The sequence below is a fragment of the Neodiprion lecontei genome, chromosome 2 (assembly GCF_021901455.1).
Source record: "Neodiprion lecontei isolate iyNeoLeco1 chromosome 2, iyNeoLeco1.1, whole genome shotgun sequence".
NCBI lineage: Eukaryota > Metazoa > Arthropoda > Insecta > Hymenoptera > Diprionidae > Neodiprion > Neodiprion lecontei.
Genome location: NC_060261.1, coordinates 39,301,785 through 39,329,648, shown reverse-complemented (window position 1 = coordinate 39,329,648; position 27,864 = coordinate 39,301,785). Strand labels below are relative to the sequence as shown.

General features: G+C 32.0%; 1 protein-coding gene across 1 annotated transcript in view; it reads left to right on the top strand.

The window, feature by feature from the left end:
- LOC107219666 (broad-complex core protein isoforms 1/2/3/4/5) overlaps positions 1-25,432 on the top strand; it is a 73,281-nt gene extending 47,849 nt beyond the window's left edge. The window contains exon 7 of the mRNA XM_046733030.1: positions 21,439-25,432. Coding sequence (XP_046588986.1) covers positions 21,439-21,785 — 347 coding nt within the window. The 3' untranslated portion in view covers positions 21,786-25,432. The remainder of the gene's footprint in view (positions 1-21,438) is intronic.
- Positions 25,433-27,864: the final 2,432 nt, after the last annotated feature.

Below are 27,864 nucleotides of genomic sequence, written 5' to 3'. Positions count from 1 at the left end.
GCGGAAGTTGCAGTTCGTACTGCAAACCGTGACGAAAAAGAAAATCAAGACACAAATTTGAATTTCGATGACGAAGACTTGGGTATGCAGATATGTCGTTAGACATACGTAAAACTGGATATATTCATGTTTTAATTATTTTTCTTCGATACCATAATCTTGCAATACATGTTTTATTCTATTCCATTTCTCTTGAATTTCAATCCTTCCAATTAGTGACACTTTGATACCCAGTCGTGAGGTTATTTTCATTATTACGGAGTGCGCGATGATTTTTGTTTTTCCCATCTTAAAATTAATCATCGATTCCTCTGTTCAATTGATTCGACGATTCGCGTATCTCGACTACGTGTTATATATTTTCTTTTTCGTTTTATGTACAATGTATAATGTACTGCAAACAAACACAATCTTTCATCACCGATTAATCAATTATCGCTGTATGTTTATAAATCCGAACTTGTAATCTTATTGTATTTTTAATTGCTTGTGAGCTATTTTTGTACACTTTACAGTTGGCAACAAAGGTGATATTGCGGAATTAGTACGTGCCAAGATTTTATAAACAAGCGAACATTGCATATTGATGATCGAATATAAAAGTGATTTTCCTCTCGCATCACGTATTATTTAAACTTACGTCTAATATGGTTGTATGATTTTGTTATCATTTTATATTATTTGAAATTAGTTTCAACAGTGTTAATTTAAGCGCGGGCAACGCGATAAAACTATTAAAAATATGCTCATTAATTTACACATTATGGGTAAATTAAATTCTTGTGAACAAAGGTCCAGTTTATGTATTTTCGGCGTTTTACGTTTGGAATTATCTGTGATGAAGTTGAGAAAAAAGGAAGAAAGAAAGTGAATTAATTATATGCATTGTGATATTTTGGATATTGTTTTATTTTCTCAAATTTTTCGATAGTTGTTTAAATTTTTTTTTTTCATTTTCATCATTATTTTTATGATTATTATTATCATTTGTTATACGATCGAATCGATAGTCGTAGATTGTTGACATGATGTGTATATTACGCGCGAAACATCGAATTCTAATTATTTCTACCAAGCGAATGGCTTTTCTTCCGAAGGAGAAACTAAAAATGAAACCTTCATTGTTTAAAATCTTTTATTATCAATTATTTTCCAACGTCCTCTTATTTTCACGACCACCGAAATATCTCTATCCGAAAGTGAAAATCCTGCGTAACTTTGATGCGAGAACTTCGGTAAATAATTATCTTACATTAGTGATATTTTTTAATCTCGAATAGAAACGAAGCTTATACGACAAGTATGAAAAATACCGATTTGCGACCGATGCGACCAATTTTCGCAAATAAGTATCAACCGCACCACGTGCGTATAAAATTATTAATTGGCAATTGACTTTGTCGGGGAATTTTTTTCTTTTCTGCGGGGAATTAAACGAATGCCCATTCTGAATTAAGGCTTGCGTTAAATTCTCATGTAAATGCCTTTCGTATGCATTTAACGTATGCATTTTTTACCGGTAAAACATACTTCTGTAACTGTAAATAAATTTCCCGTACATGCGTACAATATCGTATGACCTATGATATCTCGTATATAGATAAGCTCTAGCATATCATGTAGAATAGTATACCATACGATAAATGTAAATAGAATTTTTTTTTATACCTGAGTTTGTAACACGTAATATATTTTTATTCTTAATATTTTTAAATTTTATTGAAAATAAAAAAAAAAAAATAAAAAGATAAATAATTAAACTGAATTCAAAAAAAATACAACATATATATAACGTGTTTATTTTTCTTTAAATTCAATTTAATGTTCTTCATTTTTGTTTCTTAAATATACTTTTTGAGGGCTCAGGGTAACACATTTCCATTGTACTCACTTCGCATTGTTTTCATTATTTATATGAATAAACACTTTTTATATCGATTATTCGAAACTCTTATTAATTTATTAATTCACGTATCTTTATGTACGTCGTGTAAATAGTACGAATAATAGTACGATAATCTTAATATAATATATCGCTATGTTCGGATGGTTGTAGACGTATAAGAATATATTATTTGTAAGTCTAATTATTGTGGAAGAATCTTGCAAGAGTCCCTCCGGAATGAAACAAAGTTTATAAAAATTACCGCGTCCTTCGTGGTTTCCTGCGAATTCGTCGGATGCGAGAATGCATCGCTAATCGAAGAATCGCAATTATTGTTAGTTCATATTTCAGGATACCCGTTGAAAAATATCTGCGCAATCGCAAACTATTAATTGTTCTTAATTCCGATTTCAATTCTCATTCCTTTTTACGATCAGTTGTCGCGCTGTATCGTTATTCAATTCATCTCAAAATATTCAAGATGTTTCAGGGGATTTACTCGTCGTTGTTTGTCTTATTTATCATTTTTCCGAAAGAAGGCATGACAATTAACGGAGGATTGTAGAATTATCAGCTATAACGCAAATATTATCATTTCATTTCACGATTCCGCTGCAGCTGTGGATAAATTCGCCGGACATCGTTGAATTCGATGCGAGCGTTGATCGACAGACGTTTGAAAATTGTTGTACGGTTCAATCTTCCGTTGCGAACGGAAGATTCGAAAGTAGGCATAACAGAGCGCCGAAACTCCGAACGGATTAAAGTAACGATCCCGACGATATCCAGAATCTTAGTGATCTCCGGAATCAAACCACAGTTCATTACCGGCTCTCGGCAGCGAACGTCGCTCTCGATTCGTTGTATGTGAAAGTGCTTCTGAATCGCGGAAACGTCGTTGCAGTTCGTTAATAAAGTTATCATCGCGTCTCTCAACAATACAATAAAAAACGAAAGAGCGTAACAGTGAACGGTTGAAAGTTCCTTAATTATCTGAGCTCGAAGCTCCAATTTACGGTACATGCTGCGTGTAACTTGAACATGACACACGTGATTCTTTAAATCCCTGCAGGGTGTTGACGCATTGCATTATGCGAAAAAAAAAAGAAATAAATAAACAAAGAAACGAAACCTGCGACCTTGTGACGTTAAGCGTAATATTTTCCCCATTAGGCTCGTCCGCACGCCCGGGGAAGCATTGAGAATGGTATGTTGGAAACAATTTATAACGTAAAGTTTTTACTCCTCTTGTTCCTTATATAGGTATTTTATACGTTTGTTGTCTTGCAACCGATACGTGCGTACGTATGTTATAAATATAAACATCTGCATATTTTATTTACGTAATAAAGCTGCGTGATCTTTGAATACGTCGTCTGCTGTTCTGTACTCTGAACTTTTTCCAAATTTATACAATTCAATAATGTCTCGGTGTGTAAAATGAAATCAGATGTTCTGTACAAATTGCGATAAATACTCGTATCCCAAACATCGTATCGAAAAATCGATCAGGACTGCTGCCGAGAAAAATAAAAAAAAAAAAAAAACCATCAGCCGATCGACAGAAGTCAATTTTCACAGCCCGTTGAAAAGAAGATCAAGAAATTTGTAAAATTTGTATAGTTGTTTAAAAACGCACGGAACACAGTTCAGAATACTTTGACAGAGATGATCGTATCGATTTGTTAAAAACGAATGACAACGAAGAAAAGAAAAAAAAAAAAAAAAATTAATGAAATTTAAAAAATTACGTTTCAATGTAGGTTAACGATAATCATAACGAGCTTGCGATTGGTTATCGCTCAAATAAATAAATCAAATTACCGTAATCAATGACAAACCAGAGCCCCGAGCCTTTTTTCTCTTATTATACGTTAGATTTTGGAATTTTTGCGGTAAGGTGTCGCCGTCAGTCGATCAGGGCAAATGTAACATAAATCGAAACCTCCCCGTATAGAATTACTAGTATCGTACTAATGTGTCCACAATACAATATTAATGGCAGCCGTATCTCTGTTCTTCTTTGTTCCCGGTCCCGCTCGGCTATGTGCTCTGGTTCGTCATTGTTCTCTGTGTGTACCCAACTTCACTCACGGACTTGCTGGGGATCCGTCCGTACGTGGGTCTGTCTGCACTTCCATTGGTTCGTAACGGATGATTTTATGGTTTTTTTTCACTTTTTTTACATCATTTTATTATTCTTTTCTTTCTCTCTTTCTATCTCATTATGCTCTCATTCTCTTTGTACTATCTTCTCATCAACGATCCTCGCTATGAACGGGACTTGATTAATTATCGTATTCAATTCGCTATTCTTGGATCATTCTTGTGTAATCGGTATTCCGACGTTCTGTGTCTGATTCGAACTACGATCAACGAAACGTCGTTGATTTGGTCAATTTTATCGACTTTCTGACAAATAAACTAACCTTCACCCGAAACGAACTGAATATAAAAACAAACGAATCAACCAATCACGCGTATTCTGAATATATTCTTCTGAAAAACTTCCGCGCATTTTACTAAACCTAAAGGCTCGCCATCAGCCATTTTAGCGATGAGGTTGTCCAGTCCGTTACACGGCAGCCTTTTACGACCCGGTGTATGCTACACTTGTGACGTTTGCGGTAAAACATTGTCGACGAAGTTGACCCTAAAAAGGCACAAGGAACAGCAACACTTTCAACCGTTGAACAGCGCCGTATGCCTTCTATGTCGCAAAGTGTTCAGAACTCTAAATAGTCTCAACAATCATAAAAGCATTTATCATCGCGGAAAGAAATAATCGGTCTTTTTATCCGTGAATTTTTTTTTTTTTTTTTTTTTTTTTTCCTCTCCCCCGCCCCCCAACATAAGTAATCATTATCGTTTTTAGTCCGTCAATGTTTTTTCTCCTCTCTTTCTTCTTTGCCAATACAATTTGCTTTTTAAATCGGATGCTTCGTGAAAAGTAATTCTATAATGTACGCTGATTAAACTTTAGAGGGCGGATAAATCGGAAAACTTCATCGGACGTGTTGACTATTTATATTCGTAAATCATTGCTCTAAGAAATATTGAATTTCAAGGCAAAAATGCCGCCCCTCTAAAGGTTGAATTATTCGGAGTTGAAATATACCGGCGTATGTGCATTGGCAATTTTTGTCAAATTTATGATTCTTAGTTTCGTACGCAGCGCCGTTCGACAATTTTAGAGTTGTCGCGCGCAAATCGTTTCGATGATTTATAATTGATGAAAATTTTGAAAGCTTGTCAACTTTTGAAAAGGTGGTATTGGTTGACCGAGGTAGCTCCATTTTTTACCTAATTAATTATCGGAAAGAGAGGAAAAATACGACTAGAAACATGCCGTTCAAATATAATATAATCAAAATTTTGCATGGGTTCGATGAAAAAAAAAAAAAAAAAAAAAAAAAAAAAAAATTGTAGAATGACAGTTTCGAAGGGATGGTAATTATGAAACGTTATATCGGTTGTTGTGTAAATTCGAAAATTTCTAAATCTAAGAGTGAAAGATAAAAACGAAGAAGAAAATTTAAGGGAATTAAGAAGGAAGATAAAAGGAACATACAAAAATACAAAATAAAAACAAATAAATATATTATAAATGTATAAATGGATGCGGGACATTGTTTATATGTATGCGATGTATAGTAAACGATAAATTTCTCCGAAAAAAAAAAACAAAAAAAAAACGGGGATTGCAAAAACTATGGCAATACATATGTGCATGTTACGAGTTAGGTACATCGAGTCAGTCGCTTGATCTATAGTTATATGACAATTTTCCACTCGCTTCTTTTCCCCGATCGTCCAAATATTTGGTATAAAACAAAAAAACATTCAATTTGAAATCCGAAGGTTTTACAGAAAAACGCAATAACGTTGTAGAAGAAAAATTATATGCGTATAATCATAAAGTACAATGAAACATGGTGTATAACTATTGAGATACAGGGGATCGGACTCGTGTCTAGACGAACCGTTATACATATATTAAGTAATTAGTAACGGGCTGATATAGAACACTTCCAGGCGTCAGACGCCATCGTCCAACTAATTTTAGGTCGAACACGAAGAAGGTGGAAAACATACAAAAAAAAAAAAATAAATAAACAAAAAAAAAAACAAAAAAACAATAACAATAACAAAGACTAAAAAAAAAAAAGAAATTAAAGAAAAATAACAAACCAAACAAACAAATACGAAACATTTAATGTTACAAGACTGTACGAACATGATATATATTATATATATTATACATATTATATATATTATATATAATATTAAACTACAAGACTCATTATGCAAATTATATTATTTCGCATTCAAACTTGTATAATGTACATTACACATAGGTATATACGATTAACGAATAACTATATATATATATACATACGTATGAATATGTATGGTAGATACACACGCGGATGTATACATGTACATGTATATGATAAAACCCGATAGCTTACCGGGTAACAAACGGGAGAGAAAAGATGAAGAAAATACAAAAGAACAAATTCACCCTACCCACCCAAATAGGCGTCATACAATGCATACGCATCTCGTAAAAATTGTACCGTCATTAGTTACGGTTAGGTGGATATATATACTCATACAGGTACACGAATCATAGAACGAAACAGACGCAAAGTCGCGACCGTGAAAATATCACAAACCCGGTTAATCGTTGCTTTTTAATTCTATTTTATTTATTTTTTCTTAGCTAGTGATCATTTCTTTTCTTCTCTTTTCTTTTTTTTTTTTTTTCTCTTTTATTCATTATTTTTATCGTTTCTGGTTGTTGTTGTATAATATTGTTACCTTGCGAGATCTTGCGGCGAAGATGCAATGATGATACGATACAATAATATAATATAATATAATATAATATAGTATAATATATATATATATATATACACATACATATATATTATGTATATCTTATCTTAATATATTCATTCCATTTATTATACTTATACGTTACATATATAGTTATACGTATTTCAAATGCTTTACGGGGTACCTAATTGCATATACATACATACACACACATGCATACATACACTGCATGTATGTTTATATACCGGGCTTTACGCGTAAAGTACCTTATTATTATACTTACATTACTTGTATCAAATCTACTACATACAAACATACGTACATACTTACTTATCGCCCACTCTTACTTTTGCTATACAAATACTACACACTGATACGTATATATATATACGCAATACATATACATAGATATAACCGCTGACATTGCTATATTATGTACATTGCGAGTCACATGATTTTTTCTGTTTTCCTCCGCTTTACTTTATAATATTACGTCAAGTCTGATTTACAATACTCAAACATCGCGACTGTGTCATACACGCACACGCACACGCACACACACACACACACACACACTGGTGATATCATATACCACCAACGGTTACGTCCAGTTGCACCCGATTCGAACGCAAGTGTTTCCTGACCCCCGATCATTTTATTTTTCACTGAGGTAAAATGAACGAGAGAATAATGATATTAACGGAAAACGAAGAAAAACGTTTAGGGAATAAATTTATATTTTTGCATTTACACCGCGCTTGATTTTGCATACTCTTGACTGATTCGCCAATTCTCGCGGTAAAGCGGGAAAAATTGTTAGTGTTTACCTATATACCAGTGTATAGGTTTATATCCGATGTACTACAAACTAGGTTGAATACAATTCGACACAACTGATCTGATCGTGCTGCGGATAAAGTGATATTAAATATTAAAAAAATGAGGTTGGGGGTTAAAAAAATATAATAAATAAATGAATACATGAGAGAAAAATCTATAATTCATACCCGGTTGAACAATAGTGCAAAGTTGATCGAACAACAAAAGTAAAGATAATTTTCTATTATAGCTGAATGAGGAAATAGAAATTGGTAGCCAGAAATGGGGTGCGTCAGAAAACCCGGAAACTAAACGAAACACTCTGTGTAAACCGAATGTTGAAATATCCGACTACAATGCACACACATATATATATATATATATATATATGTAGACATGTTACATGTGCTTGTATATGCATATGCATATACATATATAAATATATTTTACTAGTAGAACTTTGATATAAGGAATAAATAAAATAAGTTGCGAAAATATTCTAGAATCTTGGTTGCGCATTGAAATGTAAACGGTTATACGTATAATACGATAAAAACTAGGCAGACCACAATAATTTCATATTTCACTTTTCGTTTTGTATAATAATATATGTAATACCAATTTTACGGTGATAGTGTCGCACGGGTTTCGGGCAAAATTATTAGGCGGTATGCTAGGTAATATACGTAGGTGTATGTTAAGCTTGTCATGAAAATAGTATCACGCAACAAATTTTAGTTTCTTTTTTTACAAATATACGCACACATTGATAATTATAGATATTGTTTTATTTTATTTTATTTCATTTTATTCTATTATTGTTTTATTTTTTTTTCCTCATCGTGAAATATATCGAAGTATACATATAAAATACATACATAAATAAATCTAAATACACTAGCAAGTGTTCAAGAAACGGGATGGCGGTTTTTAAAAATTTTTTTAAACTAATCTTTTTTATTCTGCCGCCTTGCTACCGCATTACACGTAGAAAAAGAAAATTACCACTCGTGACGGAAACGAGCTTTAACTTTTGTAAAGCACGAAATTTTGATTGAAAAAAGGAAATCGTAAACGCGGTGTTTCTTTATTTTCAAAATTATTTTCATGCCCTTTCTTTTTCTGCGTGCGGCGTACGATATACACATCCTATGGTACTCATACAGACATGACGAATACAATATATTATAACTAATTTACGATTTATTTAATATCGGGAAATACAAATAACTAGCACTGCTTTATAACAATCTTACAATTTTTTATCTCTTATCTTATCGATACACTCACGCGTCATATTTTTCAATGTTTTTTTTTTGGTCTTGCCAACGAAAGCTTATAGGTAGCTAGAACCCACAGAACCCATCATGCTATATACATACATACACTCTCTCGTAATATATATAAATATATTATAATATAAACATTAAACATATGAAATAACTTAGTCGCTGAAATAACAGCTCAAAAATTCAAAACGTACACCGATATATACATGTATATTATATTTTATAGTAAAATACGCGCCGACACATCCAACACACGGTAATTATAGGCAAACAAATATATATATATATATACATACATACATACTAGGTTGGTTCTTATACGGGGTCAAAAAAAAAAAAAAAAAAATCGTGACGCAGACTTTGAAATCGGTTACAAGTGGTGAAAAAAAAATTCCTTAATTTTTTCAGACTTATTTTATTTCCCTAGTCTTTCTGTTTAAATGAGAAGTTGCAAATTATTCCAAAATATGCTCATTCGCTATATTTTTTACTGAATTTTATTTCAAGGTTATTCTTAGGCAAAAAATCACAAATGAGGTATTCCATGAGGAACGTATGATTCAGTGATTCATTTTTTTTTTTCTAACATGAAAAATGGTCAGATTAAGTATAAAAATAACCTCGATGTTTGCATGTCGTCGACTGTGATATTACGTAGCGTTGACATGTGTGTTACTCCATTACAGTGCTGACTAAATGAATGCTACTGTTTTGTTTCAAACGTCACTCAATGTTCGAGAATATGGATTTTTTGTCTGCGACCAATTTTGAAATAAAATTCAGTACAAAGTATAGCGAATGAGCATAATTTTGAATAATTCGAAACTTTTCGGTCAAGCAGGGAGATTAGGGGAATGAAATAAAAATCTGAGAAAATTAAGAAATTTTTTTTTACCATTTGGAATCGATTCGACAGGATCCATCGTGAATAATTTTTTTGGCCCCATATCAGAACCACCCTAATTCATACACACACTGATAGCTAGGCTATGATAGATTATTATTACGTAGGGGGTATTTAATTGATTTCTCCGAGGGACTCACATTTTTCAGGATCACTTTTTCATTCTTTACGATAATATTCTCTTGTAATACGAATTCTTGTCTCGTTCAATTAAAGTTTTCGTTGCCAACTTGTAAAAGCTGCATAAGAAATATATTGATATGTATCTGGCCTATTTATAGGGGGTGATCCTTAAAAATATGCTGGTCGACTCGAAGTAAAGTTTAATATAAATTAGATAAGAAAACGGGAGAAAAAAAGGTGATGAAAAAAAAAAAAAAATGCGCACGAGAAGAAAGATGGAAAGGGAATGAAGGGAAATGCTGTGAAAAGTATAAGAAATAAGAATAAAATGGAAAAATTTATTGATTATAAGGACGTTTTTGAGGGTAGACAAAGAAGAAGGAGAAGTAAAAGAAAGATAGAAAGAAAGAGAGAAAATTGAATTAAAATAAAGAACGAAGCTTTAAATTTATGAAAATAAATGATATACAATTTTATGGTAGTCTCATACGAAAGAACTGATATTGATAATATTTAAATATGTAGACTACTGAAGAAATTGATTTATATGACTACTGTAAAAATTGCCAAATACCCAAACGGTGCCCAGTGCTCTGCATTTCACGATATTGCAGAGGAGAGGAGAGGAGGAGGATGAGGTGGATGAGGTGGATGAGGTGGGGATCGGGCGGTACATTATGGAGATAATAAATTATTGATAAAATTAATATAAATTGATGAATATTTAATTACAAATGATATAGTAGTAGATTTTATTTGATTCTTATTATTCTATTCTATCTTATCATATATCCGTATGATATTTTTTGGGATTAACAATATCAAAGATCCACATTTCATAGTTATCACTGTGCATTTTTATATATTTTTTATTACACGTCACAGTAAGCGCTTTGTCGTTTTAATATATTACATATCCGTTTTAGTTTTATTGTTTTAAAATTCGTCATATTCGTCGGTATATGCGAGGTTCGAAAAGAGGAAAACTGTCGATTAATTGGCCTGTGATAATATATTAACCGACACAATTGTCGCAAAATTTTTGATTTATTCATTAATTTTCTTTTTATTTTTTTTTATTTTTTTTTTTTTTCATCTTTCTTATTTGAGAAGACTGAAATGGGAATCGCATCAGTTGCGGTCGAAATGAATATATATATACATATATGTACACTATATATACGACTCGACGGTCGTCATTTGACGTGATTCGACGGAATCCTAAGATAGAAAGTTATATATTGATATTTAAAGTCCGCCGTCGGTACTTGAAGACTGGGAAAAATCTGCCTTATTGGTGCATATTACAAATTCGTGTAATAATAATGATAATTATGTAATTGATTATTTCTCGCGCTGATATATATATATATCTAAATATATATGGAACAAGCAAAGAAGGAAAGAAAAAAAAAAAGCCACCGAAAACAAAAAGAAAAGGCGAGTAGATTATGTAATATGACGATTCGCGAAGTTAGAGAATATTCGTGGTTTAATTGATGTACCTTTATTATCGAGAGAAAGGAAAGAGGAATAGAGAGAAATTTGATAATATCGACTATTCTGATAGTAACACTAATGATAATAATAGTAATATTACTATTTTCTGTAAATTTTTAAGAAGAATTTTTAAAATGATTTATTATTCGACCGCAACCAATGTATATATATATATATATATCAGACTGAATTTGACTGAATTTGTCTCATTACTTAATTAGTCGATTTATTGGACTGATTTTTTTACTATTTGACTGATGTTACCAAACTGTTAATTAAAGGTACCTAATGGATAAGTTAAAAAGTTGCTAAAAAAAAAAAAAAAACAGAATAAAACGAAAAAGAAAAAGAACAAACAAATCCGCATTGAAGAGCGAAAACAAGATTAAAATTATATAGAACAGACAATCGAGCATTGTAACTCTGAGTTGGGAACTCGGTGAAATTTTGATAATTGATAATCTCAGGTGTTATCGAAATTTTACCGGAGTCCCCTCTTAATGTGGCTACGAATATAAAACTTCGTATATCACCGTACCTTAGAAATAATTAAATATCATGCTTCAACTTAACAATTATTACTATTACTTTAGTTTTCTTATTAAATATTATGAAACACGAAACGAAGACGGAAAAAACAAATCCTTCCTCTCTCACTTCTTGATATCCGTGCGATATTTAAGCACGCAAACAAATGGTCGAGGGTTCCACGCACACACGTGCAGAGGAAAAACACACACACGCACACACACACACACGCACGCACACACGCGCATAGCTTTCGCATCTAACGAATATACGGTAGGATATTTATTAGGAAACCAATATACATACATATATTTACATACAGAAAATGATTCGTTGTCGGAAAAATAGCTAGAAAAAAAAGGTTGGGTTTAAAGGGACCCTTAAGTGAAATTCTAGCCCTACGACAGATATATGCTAAAAAGCCGCGGATTTTTTTTTTTTTTTATACTGTACATAGTTTCGGTAAAAAAATTATGGCCCATGTCGAAGAATAATCCTGGTAAAATTTTCCCCTATTTTCGATATTCATATTTTCGAACGAAGAAAAATGTTGCAAAATCCATGCGTGAAGTTGTTCGAAATAGTAAATAGAACATGTGGAAAAATCGGCGAATCTAGGAGAAGATACATTTTTGCAACATTCTTCTTTGTTCAAAAATATGAATATCGAAATAAGCGAAGATTTTTCCGGGATTATTCTTTGACATGGGACATCATTTTTAACCAAAACTGTGTACAAAAAAAAAAATAAAAAAAAAAAATCAGCACCTTTGTAGCATATACATATGTATCGCAGGGCGAGAATTTCACTTGCTGATCCCCTTAAATATAAATGCTCAGCTTGATCACCTGAAAGAACGACATCTGCGCGATTCGTTGAAGTTGTCGAAAAAGGAAATAAATAGTGAAAGAAATTAAGAAAGAAGACAAAATCATGCAGTAGAATTATACGTTCGAAAGGAGAAAAAATTAAAAAAAAAAAAAAAATAAATAAATAACAAAAAAATAATAATACATAGTTCTATCGGCGTGAATGTGCAACTATGTGAAGTAAAATCAAATCTACGTTTAAACTGACTGACATTATATACAAATGCATATATGTTATAGTTAGGGATTATTATATTAACACGAAAGTTCAAAAATAACACACAATAAGAGACGAAAAAGAAAAGTTTCTCAACTTCTGAAATTTCTCGCGCATAAATGTTTTTTTACGTAAAAACATGCACGATAGCAAAAAAAAAAAAGAAAAATAAAAACAATAAATGAACGAAGCGCTAAAAACCGAACAAAAAGGAGAATAAAAAAAAGTTACGTTATCTTGCTTACTTATTATTTGTTATCTGCCAAGGTGTTCTGGTAATAGTATATATTTATTGATTATTATATTATTATCCTTATTTAAGGCTATATCAAATGCATTTTAATATATTTTCATTTTTTATATTATATAACAAAATGTACTATTTGGTTCAATAATTCAGTTGTGTTTCATTCGTTTTTCTAGATACCCATATATCACATCCTCGTTGATTCTATATGATATCGTGAACGAAAGAAAAAAAAAAAAAAGAGACAATATCGTTGTATCATTTGGCATTGTTACAACAATTGCGTACAATATTGTAATAGTCGGTGTACTCTGTTACAATAACGTATATACGTATGTGCAACCACTCATAATTTTTATACACACATCCATACATATGTATGGATATTATTTAAATCAGCTTATATTTCAGCTCGAAGGTAAGTTGTGCTAATTGTGTAATGACTTAATTGTTAATGCGTTGTTTCTTTGTGACGTCAGCCATAAAATCCTAACAGTTATGTCCGCGGCCTAGTTTGGGCATTTCAATTCCCGTGTATGTATAATATTGCAAGGAACGTGTATAATATAATAACGAGTCGCGCGGTGTCTGCGATATATATATATATATATATATATAATATATATATAAATACATGTATGATATACATGTACTTATTTATTTATTCATTTATTTATTGCCCATTATTATGTTCACATATAACGTAATTGCGAGTAATGTCGCATGAATCATAGAAATTAATGCACACTTGAAAAAGATCTTCATAGATTTCAATTACGTAATATTCAGCGAAATGCAGCATTCGAAATGCATTCCTTGTCGCAAGGCTTATACTGAATATATGTGTATAGTCTTAGAACGGCTTTAATTGATTGGAAAAAAGAAATAAAGAAATAAATGTTTTTTAAACAAGAAGACAAATCGCACCACAAACGCCGTATTATAAACAGACGTCGTCGAAGATGTCTACGAAGTAACGTATCTACGTAAAGTTCTGAATATTCGCCCCTCGAGTTTTATTTTTTTTTTCTGTTTTTTTCCTTTATCGTTTCTTCTCGCGTCCATACGTTAACAGTTACAGGCTCAGACTTTGTGTGACAGCAATATTACAGGTAAAGTTCCGTAAATTTTTTCGGTATTTTTCTATCGTTTCAGAGGTATTGTGATGTTTTAAATATGTGATATTGTGTGTTGCGTTGCCTTGCGAATACATCGGATACGGCGACCCACGTTTTCTCTATGAAATTTTCTTTACAATACACAGTGACGAATGACGAGGCAAAAAAAAAATAAAATAAATGAAAACAACAAAAAATGAAATACAAGAGAAAAGCAAAGTGGTCTCAATTGATAAAGGGCTGAAACATAGTGCCGATATATCGTTTCTGTAACAAAATGGACGAGTGTCCGGTATATGCCATACATAATACATAATACGATATTTCAAATGCTGCGCCACAATTGCCGAAACATTATTAAGAATTGCATGCTTTAAGTGTCTCCCAGAATGCTGAGTGTTATTTCCTTCATCGTCTTCCGTTGGATCTCATATTATACTATATTATTGGAATTTCTATTATCGTATATACAAATATACGTATATGATGTACATGTGCATATATTCTTGCCGATTTCACCAAGAATATATGTCTCTATGTCTTGTCTATATATGTATATATTTATATAGGCGCAACGCAAAGTATATATATATATCTTATGTCCCTCAGTTTTTGTTTTTCAATATTTAATTTAATCGTATTATTTTGTTAAACCCAACACCCCCTCTGTATAATTATATAATATAATATACTGCAACAGTTTCTTTTGCCTGAAGTTTAATGAGACACGACTCGAGAAATTGGATAAAGAGCAATTTTCAAAGGAAATGAATTATAGCTCCGTCTGCAGACTTGCAGGCTTGCTTGCCAGTCGGCGAGATTAAAAAAAAAAAAAAAAAAGAAAAACATAAAGAAAAGCAAAAGAAGCAATGATATAAATGAAAAGAGATGGAAAAAAATGAATGAAAAAATTAAATGTCAAGCAAAGTGTTGAGAAAAAAAAGTGAAGGGAAGAAAGAAAGATAATTGTTTTAGCTCTGTACGGTATTCAATGTTTCACACGCATATATATATGTATATATACATATACATATGTATATATATATTATATACGGAAATCGAAATGCCTTTTTCTCTTCTTTTAATTAACGAGAAGCGTGCGGATAAATAGACCCGCATCCCACTTCTTATTATACACGTGACGTTTCATTCGTTTCTATACAAGGTAGCCTCAATCCTGACGTCATCATTAAAATACAAAAGAACATTTTACATCGTGTATAATATATAAATACTAAGATACGATTCAAAGATCAAATCCCCCGCACTCCAGGATGAGGTGTTTTTGTCGTACGAGAATTTTTTCTTTCGTCTTTTTTTTTTTTTTTTTTTTTGTCCTTACTACGCATTTACAAAACGGTAGAATAATATTAACGAGGTCGACGAACGCTGTGCACGATCGTTTCGTAATTTTCTCTCGTCAAAATTAGTCGTCGATAAGTCGAGATACGGACATCTGCATTTAGGTGCTCGATTAACTCCTTACTCTTTTATTTTCTTTTAATTTTCATCTTATACCCGCCGCCCCTATCTCTCAGATGTTATTCGCATATTGAGCATAAATAAAGTTTAACATACCGCAATCATCGTTTATACTGTCATCAATTTTTATTAATTATTCCGCGTAAATCGTCGGATGATGAAAGAACCGATAGCGATAATTAATCGATACAACCATGCATCGTATGAATAAGCACGGGTTTTACATATAAATTGTCATATTATACGTTGAGGCTGTTGATACAGAGCCGTGTTTACGTAATTGCTGACTAGATTCTTAACCCACTGTTCAGAAGTTATTAACGCTCATTAATTTCTTTATAATTGCAACGATAGTAACCGAAGTATATTGTTTACTCCATATATACGCGTCACATGCAGACACATACTTTTTTTACTTGTATTTTTATTTATTTTTTTTATTGCTTCGTGTTGATCAATGATATTTTTTGTTTTCCAAATTGGCTTTTAATTGCTTTAATTATATATGTTGTTAAATTGTCAGGTGGTGGTATAATTTTGTATCTTAGAAGAGAAAGAGAGGAAATACGTACGCGCGACAAATAAATATACGCAGTGTGAAACATAGTAGGCAAATGTGATTAATTGGCAACCCTTAGTTTCACCCTTTCGATAATCTTAAAAACGTCTCGGAAAATACCTCATCCTGTAATATTGCAATATTGACACTTGTGCAGGGCATTCGAGGGATCGGGAAAAATAAAAACCGTGCTGGGCAGTATACGAATAATAATTATTATTATTCCTTGCACAATATATATATATATATTATATATATATAATTCGCAAAACTAATTTTCACAGCGTATAATACTTTATGACATGCAGCCGAGGCATGCTATACATGAATAACGCGAACATAAAATTGTGTTACAAGTACCGCTGTTTCAGTTGCGTAATAAATTTTAAATAAGCGTTATTGTTTAATGTTAATTTTTTTCTTATTTATTTTTCTTCATTTTTTTTTCTCTTCCGTTTCACCTTTTGTTTCGTCGACCCAGTGTCAATTGCAATTGTCAGGCAACTTGCGCTTTCTTAGTTTTGGCAGCTATAATTTTTACCTGACGACGAAAATTGCAAAAATAAAACAAAAACGTTGAACAAACGTACAAGTAACAACGATATATTCATTGACAGTATGGTTTGTACAGCGTTTGCAACACCGTCAAGAATGACAATATTTCGTTTATCGGTCAGAACACGACGAAAAGTCAAATGTATACCGCGCTCCGCGTAGGTATAACGATGTCGAAATTATCGCGAAACATCTCGATGTAGAAAAAAAAAAAAAACGTACGTACATACATGTGTATAAAAATATGTATCTCGAGTTAAATATCAACGTTAAAGGTCGTATCGCGGCTGCTACGAATGTGTGGTAAATTTTAAAAAACAAAAAAAAAAAAAAAAGACGATCCCGCAACTGACAATCGTGACAATTTTCAGCGATCTCGAAATCGTCGGTAATTACCACAAAGCAATCGAGCCATACTGTCGACGAATCGAAGATAAGCCTTTGGCGAGCGGACGGCGCGACGAAATTGTTTAAAAAAAAAAAAAGAAAAAAAGAAAAAGTGCAATGACATTAATTACGTAGGGTTGAAACAAAGACGACGCGAGTGAGAGACGATGATGTTGGTGTAGGGGTGGTAAGTGTGGGGAGCTGCATGAGGTGCGTTGTTGTGTTTCAGTTCTCGGCTCGATACCTGGACTGACGTTGGTTAACTCGCTGAGTGCACCGTCCAATAAGAAGCTGTTCACCTGCCAGCTGTGTAATAAGGTGCTGTGCAGCAAAGCCTCGTTGAAACGTCACGTCGCTGACAAGCACGCCGAGCGCCAAGAGGAGTACCGATGTATCATCTGCGAGCGGGTCTACTGCTCGCGAAACTCACTGATGACCCATATCTATACCTATCATAAGAGCAGACCCGGCGACATTGACATTAAGTTCTATTGAAGGTTTAGCTAAGGTAGGGCCATACTAACAATAAAAGAAAATTAACAACGTTTCGATGATTATACCTACCATTGTTGATTTTTCTTACTTTTTTTTTTTTTTTCAACTTTTCACATTTCTACTCAACCTTATTTTTATCTTTGTTGTATTATTTTTTATTTTCTTTACAATATTACGAAAAATTACTCATTCATCATTTACACTATCAATATTCGGGCCCTACAGACAGACGCGTGTGTTTGTCGTTTATACATGCCAAAGAGAAAGCCACTTGACCTTAAATCATATATATTATAATACGTATTACCCCAAGATAGGTATGCAGCTTTTACTTTGTCTTCATTTACATATTTTGTTTCCCTTCGCGTTGATTTAAAAACAAAACAGAAAAAAAAAAGAAAAAATCAAAAATTCTTTTCTTCACAACTTTGCCATTCCGTGATTCCTCTGTTCTTCATTACAAAATTTCATGAAATACAAGCAACAGGTCATGTAGCAACCACTGTGAAACTGGTGAAAAACTGAAACTTGCAAATTTTCAAACTTCATTTCGCACTTCGACAAGACTGACTCATATATATACATATATAAATATATAGAGAGAGAAATCTACAATTTACGGTTACAAATCGATTGAGACTTGTTAGTGTTATTATTTTTTATTCCTAAGAAATGAATTGTAATAGTAAATATACATGTAATATAAATGCGTGATTCTTTTGGCACAAAGCTGACGAGAATAATTAATATAACGGTGAATCGTTGCTACATGATCTGTCAATGAATTGTCTGTTATAAATCTAAGATATTAGAACCGGTCTTACCATAAGTTCGATAAATGTTGCAATGAAATTATATATACGATGTGGAAGACAGAAAAAAAAAAACATCCCACGAGAGAAAACTAAAAATGATTAGATAATAATCATGATTTTGGTATAGTGAATGATATTGAAAAACGAGAGGAAGAATACTAAAGAAAGAAAGAAGGAGAGAGCGAGAGAGGGACTTTCTTTTGGTGAAAAAACAAAAGGGCAAACAACATGTCTGTTATCGAAAAAAACAACAAACAGTAAACAAAAGTACAAAATTTTGTTCACTCCAAAGCACATGATAAGATAGTAGGAAACTTTATAGGGTTCTTTACCAGTCACATGTTTATTACGCTTCAGGTCCCCACTAACCCTACCCTAAAACCCAGCCTAAGTTTATGCGTTCTCCTGTAATTTTTGTCTCTTTGTTGTTTCTGTTTGTTTTCCGTTATCTTTTGTTGGCTTTCAATGTTCGATGTTGTGTGCATGCTCGATGTTGCTTATATTCAATATATTCGTTTCAGCTGTGGGAAAAACAATTTTTCTTTCTATCACAATTGCATTAAAAAAAAACAAAAAAAAAAAACAAACGAAAAAACAATATATCAAAATAAAAAGCGAAAAAACGAAAGTTCATCTACAGCACGCGTATAATGGAAAACGTCTCGAATTGCATTGACTTCCATATATATATATATACACGTTTGATCAAGTTACAAGTAGCACACACTAATTGATTTATCGAATAATCCGGTTTTCTTCCCATTTCCGAATACCAATTAGCATCGTATGTATACAGTCATACCTGTATTACACATACATCGAGCGCATGATGATATATCATCTCTAATTTTTCATCGATGTTCCCTTTACTTTCTATTTCAGTTCACCAATTGTTCACATTATGCGCTTACCTATTATTATTATTATTATTATTATTATTTATAATTTACTTAGCTCAATTTATGTACTACGTACATGCATGCATGCGAATAACATTATATATTACATCCATGTATAATTTGCTTTTATATATTCGAAACCGATTTTATTATGCATCTTTTTATGATTTCGAACATTTTGATTCAACTTTTATTTTTTTAATTTTTTTTTTTTTTTCTTTCCAACTCTTGTCGCATTTGTCATTCTTTCTTTGTTCTTAATTTTATTATTCTCCTTGTGTACAGTAAAAAAAAAAAAAAAAAAAAGAAAAAAAATTAAAAAATATCTGAATCGCACAGACTCGAGATAATTGTCCCATTCGGTAAAATCTAAAAATTTATCAAAAATACGACAATCCATTTCTCGTTGCTTGATTTTGATATTCCGGCATTATTATTTTCTTATTATAAGGTACTTGACTCTATAACAAGCATGAGATTCAAGCTATCAATAAAATGAATAATTCGTACTTGATCCTCATGAACGTTGAATTATTTCGGCGCGAGGTGAATGTACGGTTAGATTCATCTTCCAGTTTTTCAGGTGCATGAATACAAACTAATACATAAATTTATTTATCAACGGAAAAGGACGTATAGTTTTCCTGTTGCATATGATAAATCGCGGATGTTAATAAGTACAGTGACTAACATATTGGGATTTGATTTATACATGACTGTAAATTTCAAATAACACTTGTAAATTGGACACAAACCTACCATATGATCGGGTGTTACGCTTGAAGCATGCGACCGATTGATTAATTCTTGAATTGAACACAAAATCTCACACACGATGTTTGGACACCGATTGAAAAACAGTCAATTCTGGTTACCCGAGTAATATTTACTATTCCAAATTTTTGCAATCAAAAATCACCCATTTGTTTTTTTATTTTTTTTTTCTGCTACATCGAGTCAATCCAATGTCTATTATTATGTTTGAATTTACACACACACATACACACACACACACACACACACACACACACACATTTACTCAGTGATTAACCTCTGGAATTCGAAGCAGCATGTTGCAATAAAATTATATTCCACAATAATCGTGGTTACAGGAGTATTTCGGTTTGAAGGCATCGGAAAAAGCAAAAGCCTTGCTTAGTTTTCGATTTGAAAAAATAAAGTCCATTTCACTCGTCGAGGTTCAGGACGGTTAAATGAATCTAGAATATTCCTCTTTTCCGTTGCAATAGTAGCGGTTTGATATTTCTACGTGGAAAACTCGTGTCAACTTTTTGCTTTTTCCATGCGTTCCGTCCACTTACAGAAGTCGATGAGTATTGAAAAATAACTGCTAACCTTGGAAACCTGATTAAAACGCATGTTCGATATTAAAAAAAGAAGTAAAAAACAAGGTTTTCACAAACTTGAATATGTCAGGGCTTAATAACAGCTCAATCGAAAAAATTTTATTCTTCCAAAATTTCTCTACACGTTACAGATTCTTGCTGGTATAACGATTTTTAAATTATATTTCATTCCAATGTCGATGCTGTGAAGTGAAATTTCCTAAACCAACATCAGAACATCTTCGAAAAGATAGTCAAGCAATAACATCCGCAGTACAATTCAAGTTTCTGACAACCCTGAGGAATGAGAAAATAAAATAAAATAATAAAAATGCGACTGTATAGAACAAAAAATGTCGACGATGCGTATATACAACATGCAAACGATACATCTCACTTGGAGATATAAGAAATTCTGGCTGTAAAAAGATATTAGCAAAAGCCAATGTATCGATTTGTAATCTTTAAAATATCGCACCAAGGCGAGGCGAGGAGGTATCGCGATCACGTCGCAAAATTATTGTCAATTGGCTAACGAGTCGACGAATCGAATTTCAGGTACCGGCAACGGGATGCAGACACCAACAACGCTTCCCTCTGCCGTGTACCGGATGCCACCGCCGACCGCGGGTGGCATAAACGAGCCTCAGGAGTGTCCCTATTGCCGGCGCACATTCTCCTGCTACTACTCTCTGAAACGCCACTTCCAGGACAAGCACGAACAGTCGGACACCCTCTACGTATGCGAATTCTGCAATCGGCGTTACAGGACGAAGAACTCATTGACGACCCACAAAAGCCTCCAGCATCGGGGCTCAAGCGGCATGCTCAAGAGGCTCCTCAAGACGTCGGCGATAAAAAATGTCCTCGCCCAACATCCGCAGATACCCCAACAGCCCCAATGAAAATTGTGGTACCATCATAATTTCCCCACCTTCGACCAATTGACTGGGAATTATGAACGTGCCGCTGGCGACAAGTCGCCGAGCTTAACTGCATATCAAAAGTAGCTTCTTTCTCTTCTTGTTGATTTTTTTTTTTTTTGTTTTCTTCATTGTAACATTTCTTTTCTCTTTTCGCGGTCACTCGTCGTTTCGATATACATAAGTATATTTTTATTCAGATTACGTATGATGTACGTATTATTATTATTATTATTATTATTATTGTTGTTATTTGTATTAATATCATTATTGTCATTATTATTCTTATTATTATTAATAAGTGTACACCTATCCTGTATCAGATTGTACATCTCGTTGGCAGGGGATCTCAAACGAAGTTGCGTTTGTCGACAAACTACAATATCGCGTATGCCGAGTGATCCAGAGCTTATATATGTATATAACATACATGCACAACCGCGCAAACATAGACACATCTCGTTATTAGAGTAACTGTATTATTATATCGCGACAGCGAATATCGCGAAGTGAGAATGCCTAAAAACATGAAAAAAGAAACTTACAAAAGAACAATATCGATACACAGGTAATTGTTGCTACATATCAAGGAGAAGAATTGAGAAGAAAAACAAATTATTGTATTTTATGATGTACGTTTACGACCGATCAATTGTCGAAACATTCTTTCGACGATCGAGACGGTCTTTCAGTTTTTGTTGTAAATTTTTAGACGAAATTTCAAGTCACACGACGATTACTATACACATGTGCATACGTAATATATACGTAAATATACATAGATTGTATTCTGGATATGTTGGGGTACAAATTTTTGGTATAAGGTTATCATACCTGTTGCATTCTACATACGTTGAGAGCCCGCTTCCCGAGATTGGATAGGTGTATCCTCTTGTTTTCTTTATTTTTTTTTTTTTTTTTTATCTCTCCTTTATTTTATTGAATTTTTTTTCTCACCTTTTCTCTTTTTATTTTATTTTGAATTCTTTTCGTCAAGACTGCGTATAATCCAAAGAAGAGGGAAATATCGACTGAGACATTATATCAAATTTATTTTTTAAGTTTAAAAGGGGAAAAAACAAACAACCTGAAAAGCCAACTAATTGGAAACATTCCATATGTTATACCTATACTGTAACGAATTATTATCAACAGTGATAAGGCGTGATTCGACGAGATTTCGAAAATTATATTTAGTCGGAGAAAAAGAAACAAAACAAAAAAAAAAAAAACGCAAAAGAAATCTAACGAGATGTATTGTATACGGTAGGGTCAAATTAGTACGATATACATGCATACTAAAGAAGAGAAAAATTAATGACTGACAGATGTATAAAAGTAGAAAAAACAAAACAAAAAACACTCGCACACACCGATATTATATGGATGTACAGCAGATCGTAAGGGTGAATATACGCCGGATGATTATTATTATTGTACCATTGAAACTTCATTCTTTTTGAATTCAAGAACTTGGAACGGATAATTGTGGAATCAGGAATTGACTTAGAAGTCAATTTTTTTTTTTTTTTTTCATTAATAAGATTGTAGACAATTCGCTGATCACGTCGTACAAAGTTATCAAAAAATGTTTTGAATCTTGAAACAATTTTCCGACTTCGTCAATGTATTTGGCGGGGGACGAAAACGAACATCGAAACCTAAAGTTTATTCTTGTCGTTAACTTTGATCCGACATGAAATTTCAAATCTCGATTATGAAATGTAAAACTTTCCACGTCTTTGAATTTAAAAAATTTGAAGCTGCATATAGCCATCGTAATAATGTCGATCAGGCAAGAACAATGTCTGTCAAAACACAGTTACGTATATCGAAGATAAAGACATGTCTGAGACGGACAAAAGCAAGTTCAGAAAAAAATCCGATACCCTGAAATTGTTCCGGCGATTGGCTTGGCATTAATTTTATATATGAAGAGGATATCATAATCACATCGATACCTATAATCACGTAGTAACAAAAATTAGCTGAAAAGACCATATATACATATGTAACGAATACGTATCTACTAACGAAAGAATCCACAAAGACAAAACAAAAGTATATATAACTATATATATATATATATATGACATGCGCAAAGTTCGTCAAATCAAAGTGCATTTAATACACATTAATGTGAAACATGGTACAGAAATGAAAAAAAAAGAAAAAAAAAACGAAAAGAAGCATAAATATCCATAGCTTTTTATATTTAACGATAAGTTGAGTATTTGTTGAAAATGCTCTCCAATGATTGATATCGGCTACTCATAAAAGTGAGAGTTCGTTGAGAAAAAGAAATGATCATTGGGAATAATATATTATGGTATGTGAGTTGAAATGAACAAAAGGAGAAGGGGAACGGAGGATAGTTGAGAACGAAGTGAAAAAATGAATAATTAAAGAAACAAACAAATGAAAAAAGGTTATACGAATTGGCTGGTAAATAATTAATTGAATAATTAAACCAGCAAACGCAGGTATTATGATATACAATATGTGTAAACAAGAAATAAATCTATATATATATATATATCTCTCTATAAATATATATACATATTTATAGTTAAGTAAAGTGAATTAGGGATACAGTTATTTTGTCTTAGGCCTAAATAAAAATTCAATTACAAAAAAAAAAAAGAAGAAAAGAAGAGAAAAAAATGAAGAAAATAAAATAACTTAATATGCTCAAATTCAACAAAGTCTCACAAATCGAATACAAGATGAATAAAGTTAAAACGAGAAGAGAGAAAAAAAAAAAGAAAAAAAAATACATAATAAAGTTAAACGTTATTAAATTACGGGCTTAAGGTCTCTAAGTCCATAATCACGCGCGCAAATTAACAGACTATATTTTTAACTCTTTAAATAGTAATATTTTCAACTGTACATATTCATACAATATTATATAATTAACGACTCTTCTCTTATTCAGGTTTTTATAAGTAGTACACTATACTTCGACGTAGATAGGCGAACCGTATAGGCTGGACAATGGATTTTTGTTCGTGTGCAAACCTTGGCAAAGTGCAATATTACGTGTTTAAGTAATGAGATATCAAAAATGAAACGGTAACGGGAGAAAACGAATTTATCCGAGAAGAATATTTACTTTCTAAACATAAAATTGACGAACATGTTATACCTTCTCTCGACATAATAAAGTGTGTGGATATTCAATTGAATTCGAGAAACAGCGGGTTTCAACGGTTTTACGAATTTTTTCGCGTTTTTTAATTCATTCGAGTGCATTGATTTTTCGTTGAATTGTCTATTTTAAACTTGTTATTCAAGATTTATATGAACCGCGAACAATTCCATTGACCGGCGTTGTATAAAATAACGGATATATATAAATATATATTATATATATATATATCTAACAAAAGGTACAATTTAAAAGAATTAAAATATACAAGTTGTTCATCGCAACATATTCAGGTCTGAAACTCAGTGTAAAAAATACTTGGAAGAAAAACGAAAACGAAAAAAAAAAAAAAAAAAAACTCACAGCAACAGAAGAAAAATTGATGTTTTATTATGATATAAGCGTAAAAGAAATGCCATTATAAACTAACACGCAAGTACAAATTATTGAAAAATAACGTTTACGTCTATCTTAGATTGCGTAGTAAAACAAGTGAAAAAGAAAACAAATGAGAAGAAAATGGAAAAAAAAGAAATTGAATAATTACAATGTCTTCAAATTTAGCAACAATTGAGAATAAAAGATCAAGAGAGAGAAAGTATGTGTGTGAGAAAGAGAGAGAGAGAGAGAGAGAGAGAGAGAAAAAGAGCGCGCGAAAAAAGATTTTAAACATATCTTCTAAACAATGTATACAGTTAAATTATACGATTTTAGGGTTAGATATAATATGTTTCTTATTGAAGCTGCTCTCGGCTACCGTATGAAATTCAATGTCGAATGAATTTTTAAATGTCGTGTTGAAAAAAAAAACAAAAGAAAAAAAAATTGAGTGTGAAACCAAATCTTTTAGTGGCCATGGTTCGAGCATAATGTGGACAACGATTATTATTAATATTATTATTATTCTTATATGTAAACGATCAAAACGTCAAATTCGTCTCTCGTTAAAATTATTTATTTTCGGACTAATCTTATGATATTAGTGATCGGTATCATACGTGAGATCTATAGGAGGAAAAAAAAAGAATAATTCTTTGTTTTTGAATGGTTTATTTATTATAATTAGTGAAATTAATGGATTAAAAAAAAAAAGGAAGCTAGTCATTTTTAAATCTTTTCGATACATAGTTCTATGATTCTGTGATAAAGGAGGCGAAAGAAAGGTAAAGAAAACGAACGAGAAAAAGGAGAAGATTAAGTAAATTAATATTGAATGAAATTAACTCGCGTTAACTCCACATTATGACATAACCGTGCACACACCTCAATATCGATGAGAATTATAATTAATTATATTATTAATTGATATGAATATTGGAAAATTCTGTGATGTTTTTCAGTTGGTATACTAGAGAGGATTAAAGAAAAATGAAACAAAAGAAAAAAAAAAAAAACATTTAAAAAGTACACTTAGAATTACGGAAACGTATACGGAATTACGTCAATGTTTAGTGTTGTAAAATTTGTAAAAATCTTTCCATAAGATTAAACTTCTACGTATTATTATTTTATTTTTATTTTTTTATCATTTTTTCCAAAACACTTTTGTTTTATACAATTTTTGCGAAATTATCTTTAAAATTTTTTACTCTTCTAATTCGTATGATAACTACTTGGACTGAAACTGTTATTCTTGATTACAACTTTTCACCATATTTACTGCGAGCAAAAATCAGTATTCAATTCTAAAGAATCTTTGAGCCTCATCAATTCAATTTCCCAAAATCGATTTTGAAAGTAAAAACATGGGAAACGAAGTTTAGCGCAGTTCAGACTTTGCTCAAGTTTCGATTAGCAAGTTTTCATTCGTCAACATCCGAACAATACGCAACCTGGATTAATACTATTTGAAAGATGGAGGACCTTTTTGCGAATTGATTTTTGCCCCTGCGAAATGGATATGTGCTCGATAAGAACATTTCAGTATATTTAGCAATCAAAGTAGCATAAAATTATACATAGTTTTTAAAGTTGCACGGGATTTCATCACATAGCTTTCCAGGGTATATAGACGAAAATGATATACCCATACCGTTATATCCGTTATATAATAACGTTATTCTTTTTATAAGTGATCCGTTTGGAAAAGTAAATTACTTACGAATATAATCTATTCTATTGTGCCAACACTTGAAATAACAATGAATAATTAGGTCTTTTACTATTTACACGGGAACGTAGCTAGAAATTCGTCATGTATTCTCTATCGATATATCATTTCAATGATGATGATAATGATGATCATAATCATAATTGATGCATTGTTGTTGGTCTTTTTCTTCTTCTTCTTCTTCTTATTATTATTATTATTATTATTATTATTATCATTTCTATGTTTATTATAAATTGTCATTGTATCGACTAAACCCTATTGTTTTACGAACATTATCAAGACCTTTGGAATCCTTGTTATAGGGATATAATTTTTTGTCTGTATCGTACTATGCCTATAAATAATCGAAGTACTAAAATGAAAAAACAATTAATCTAAACGATCTATTTTTATTTGCACTCTTTATGATATACTTGTATATACGTACATATATATAAATATGTATATACATGGATGAATATGTTTATCATTATAATTACTATTATTGAAAAATTATTATTACTATCATTACTACTATTATAAAACTCATTATTACTATTCTTCGGAACCGATCAAAACACCTGCCATGGTCAAAGGAACGCGATTGTGTCACGATGAATGGTTAATGGTTGGTAATTTGGGATGGTTGACGGTGCGTATAAAATGTGCTATTGCAATAGAGAAAGAGATTGCACAATTTTACCGGACAGAGTAAGCGTCAGTATTCTTTTTATAGATGCGTGGTAAGGGTTGACTGTAAAGAATGCATGCAATTAAACGCACACATGTATAGTAAAGCAGTGCATACGAGGTTATTA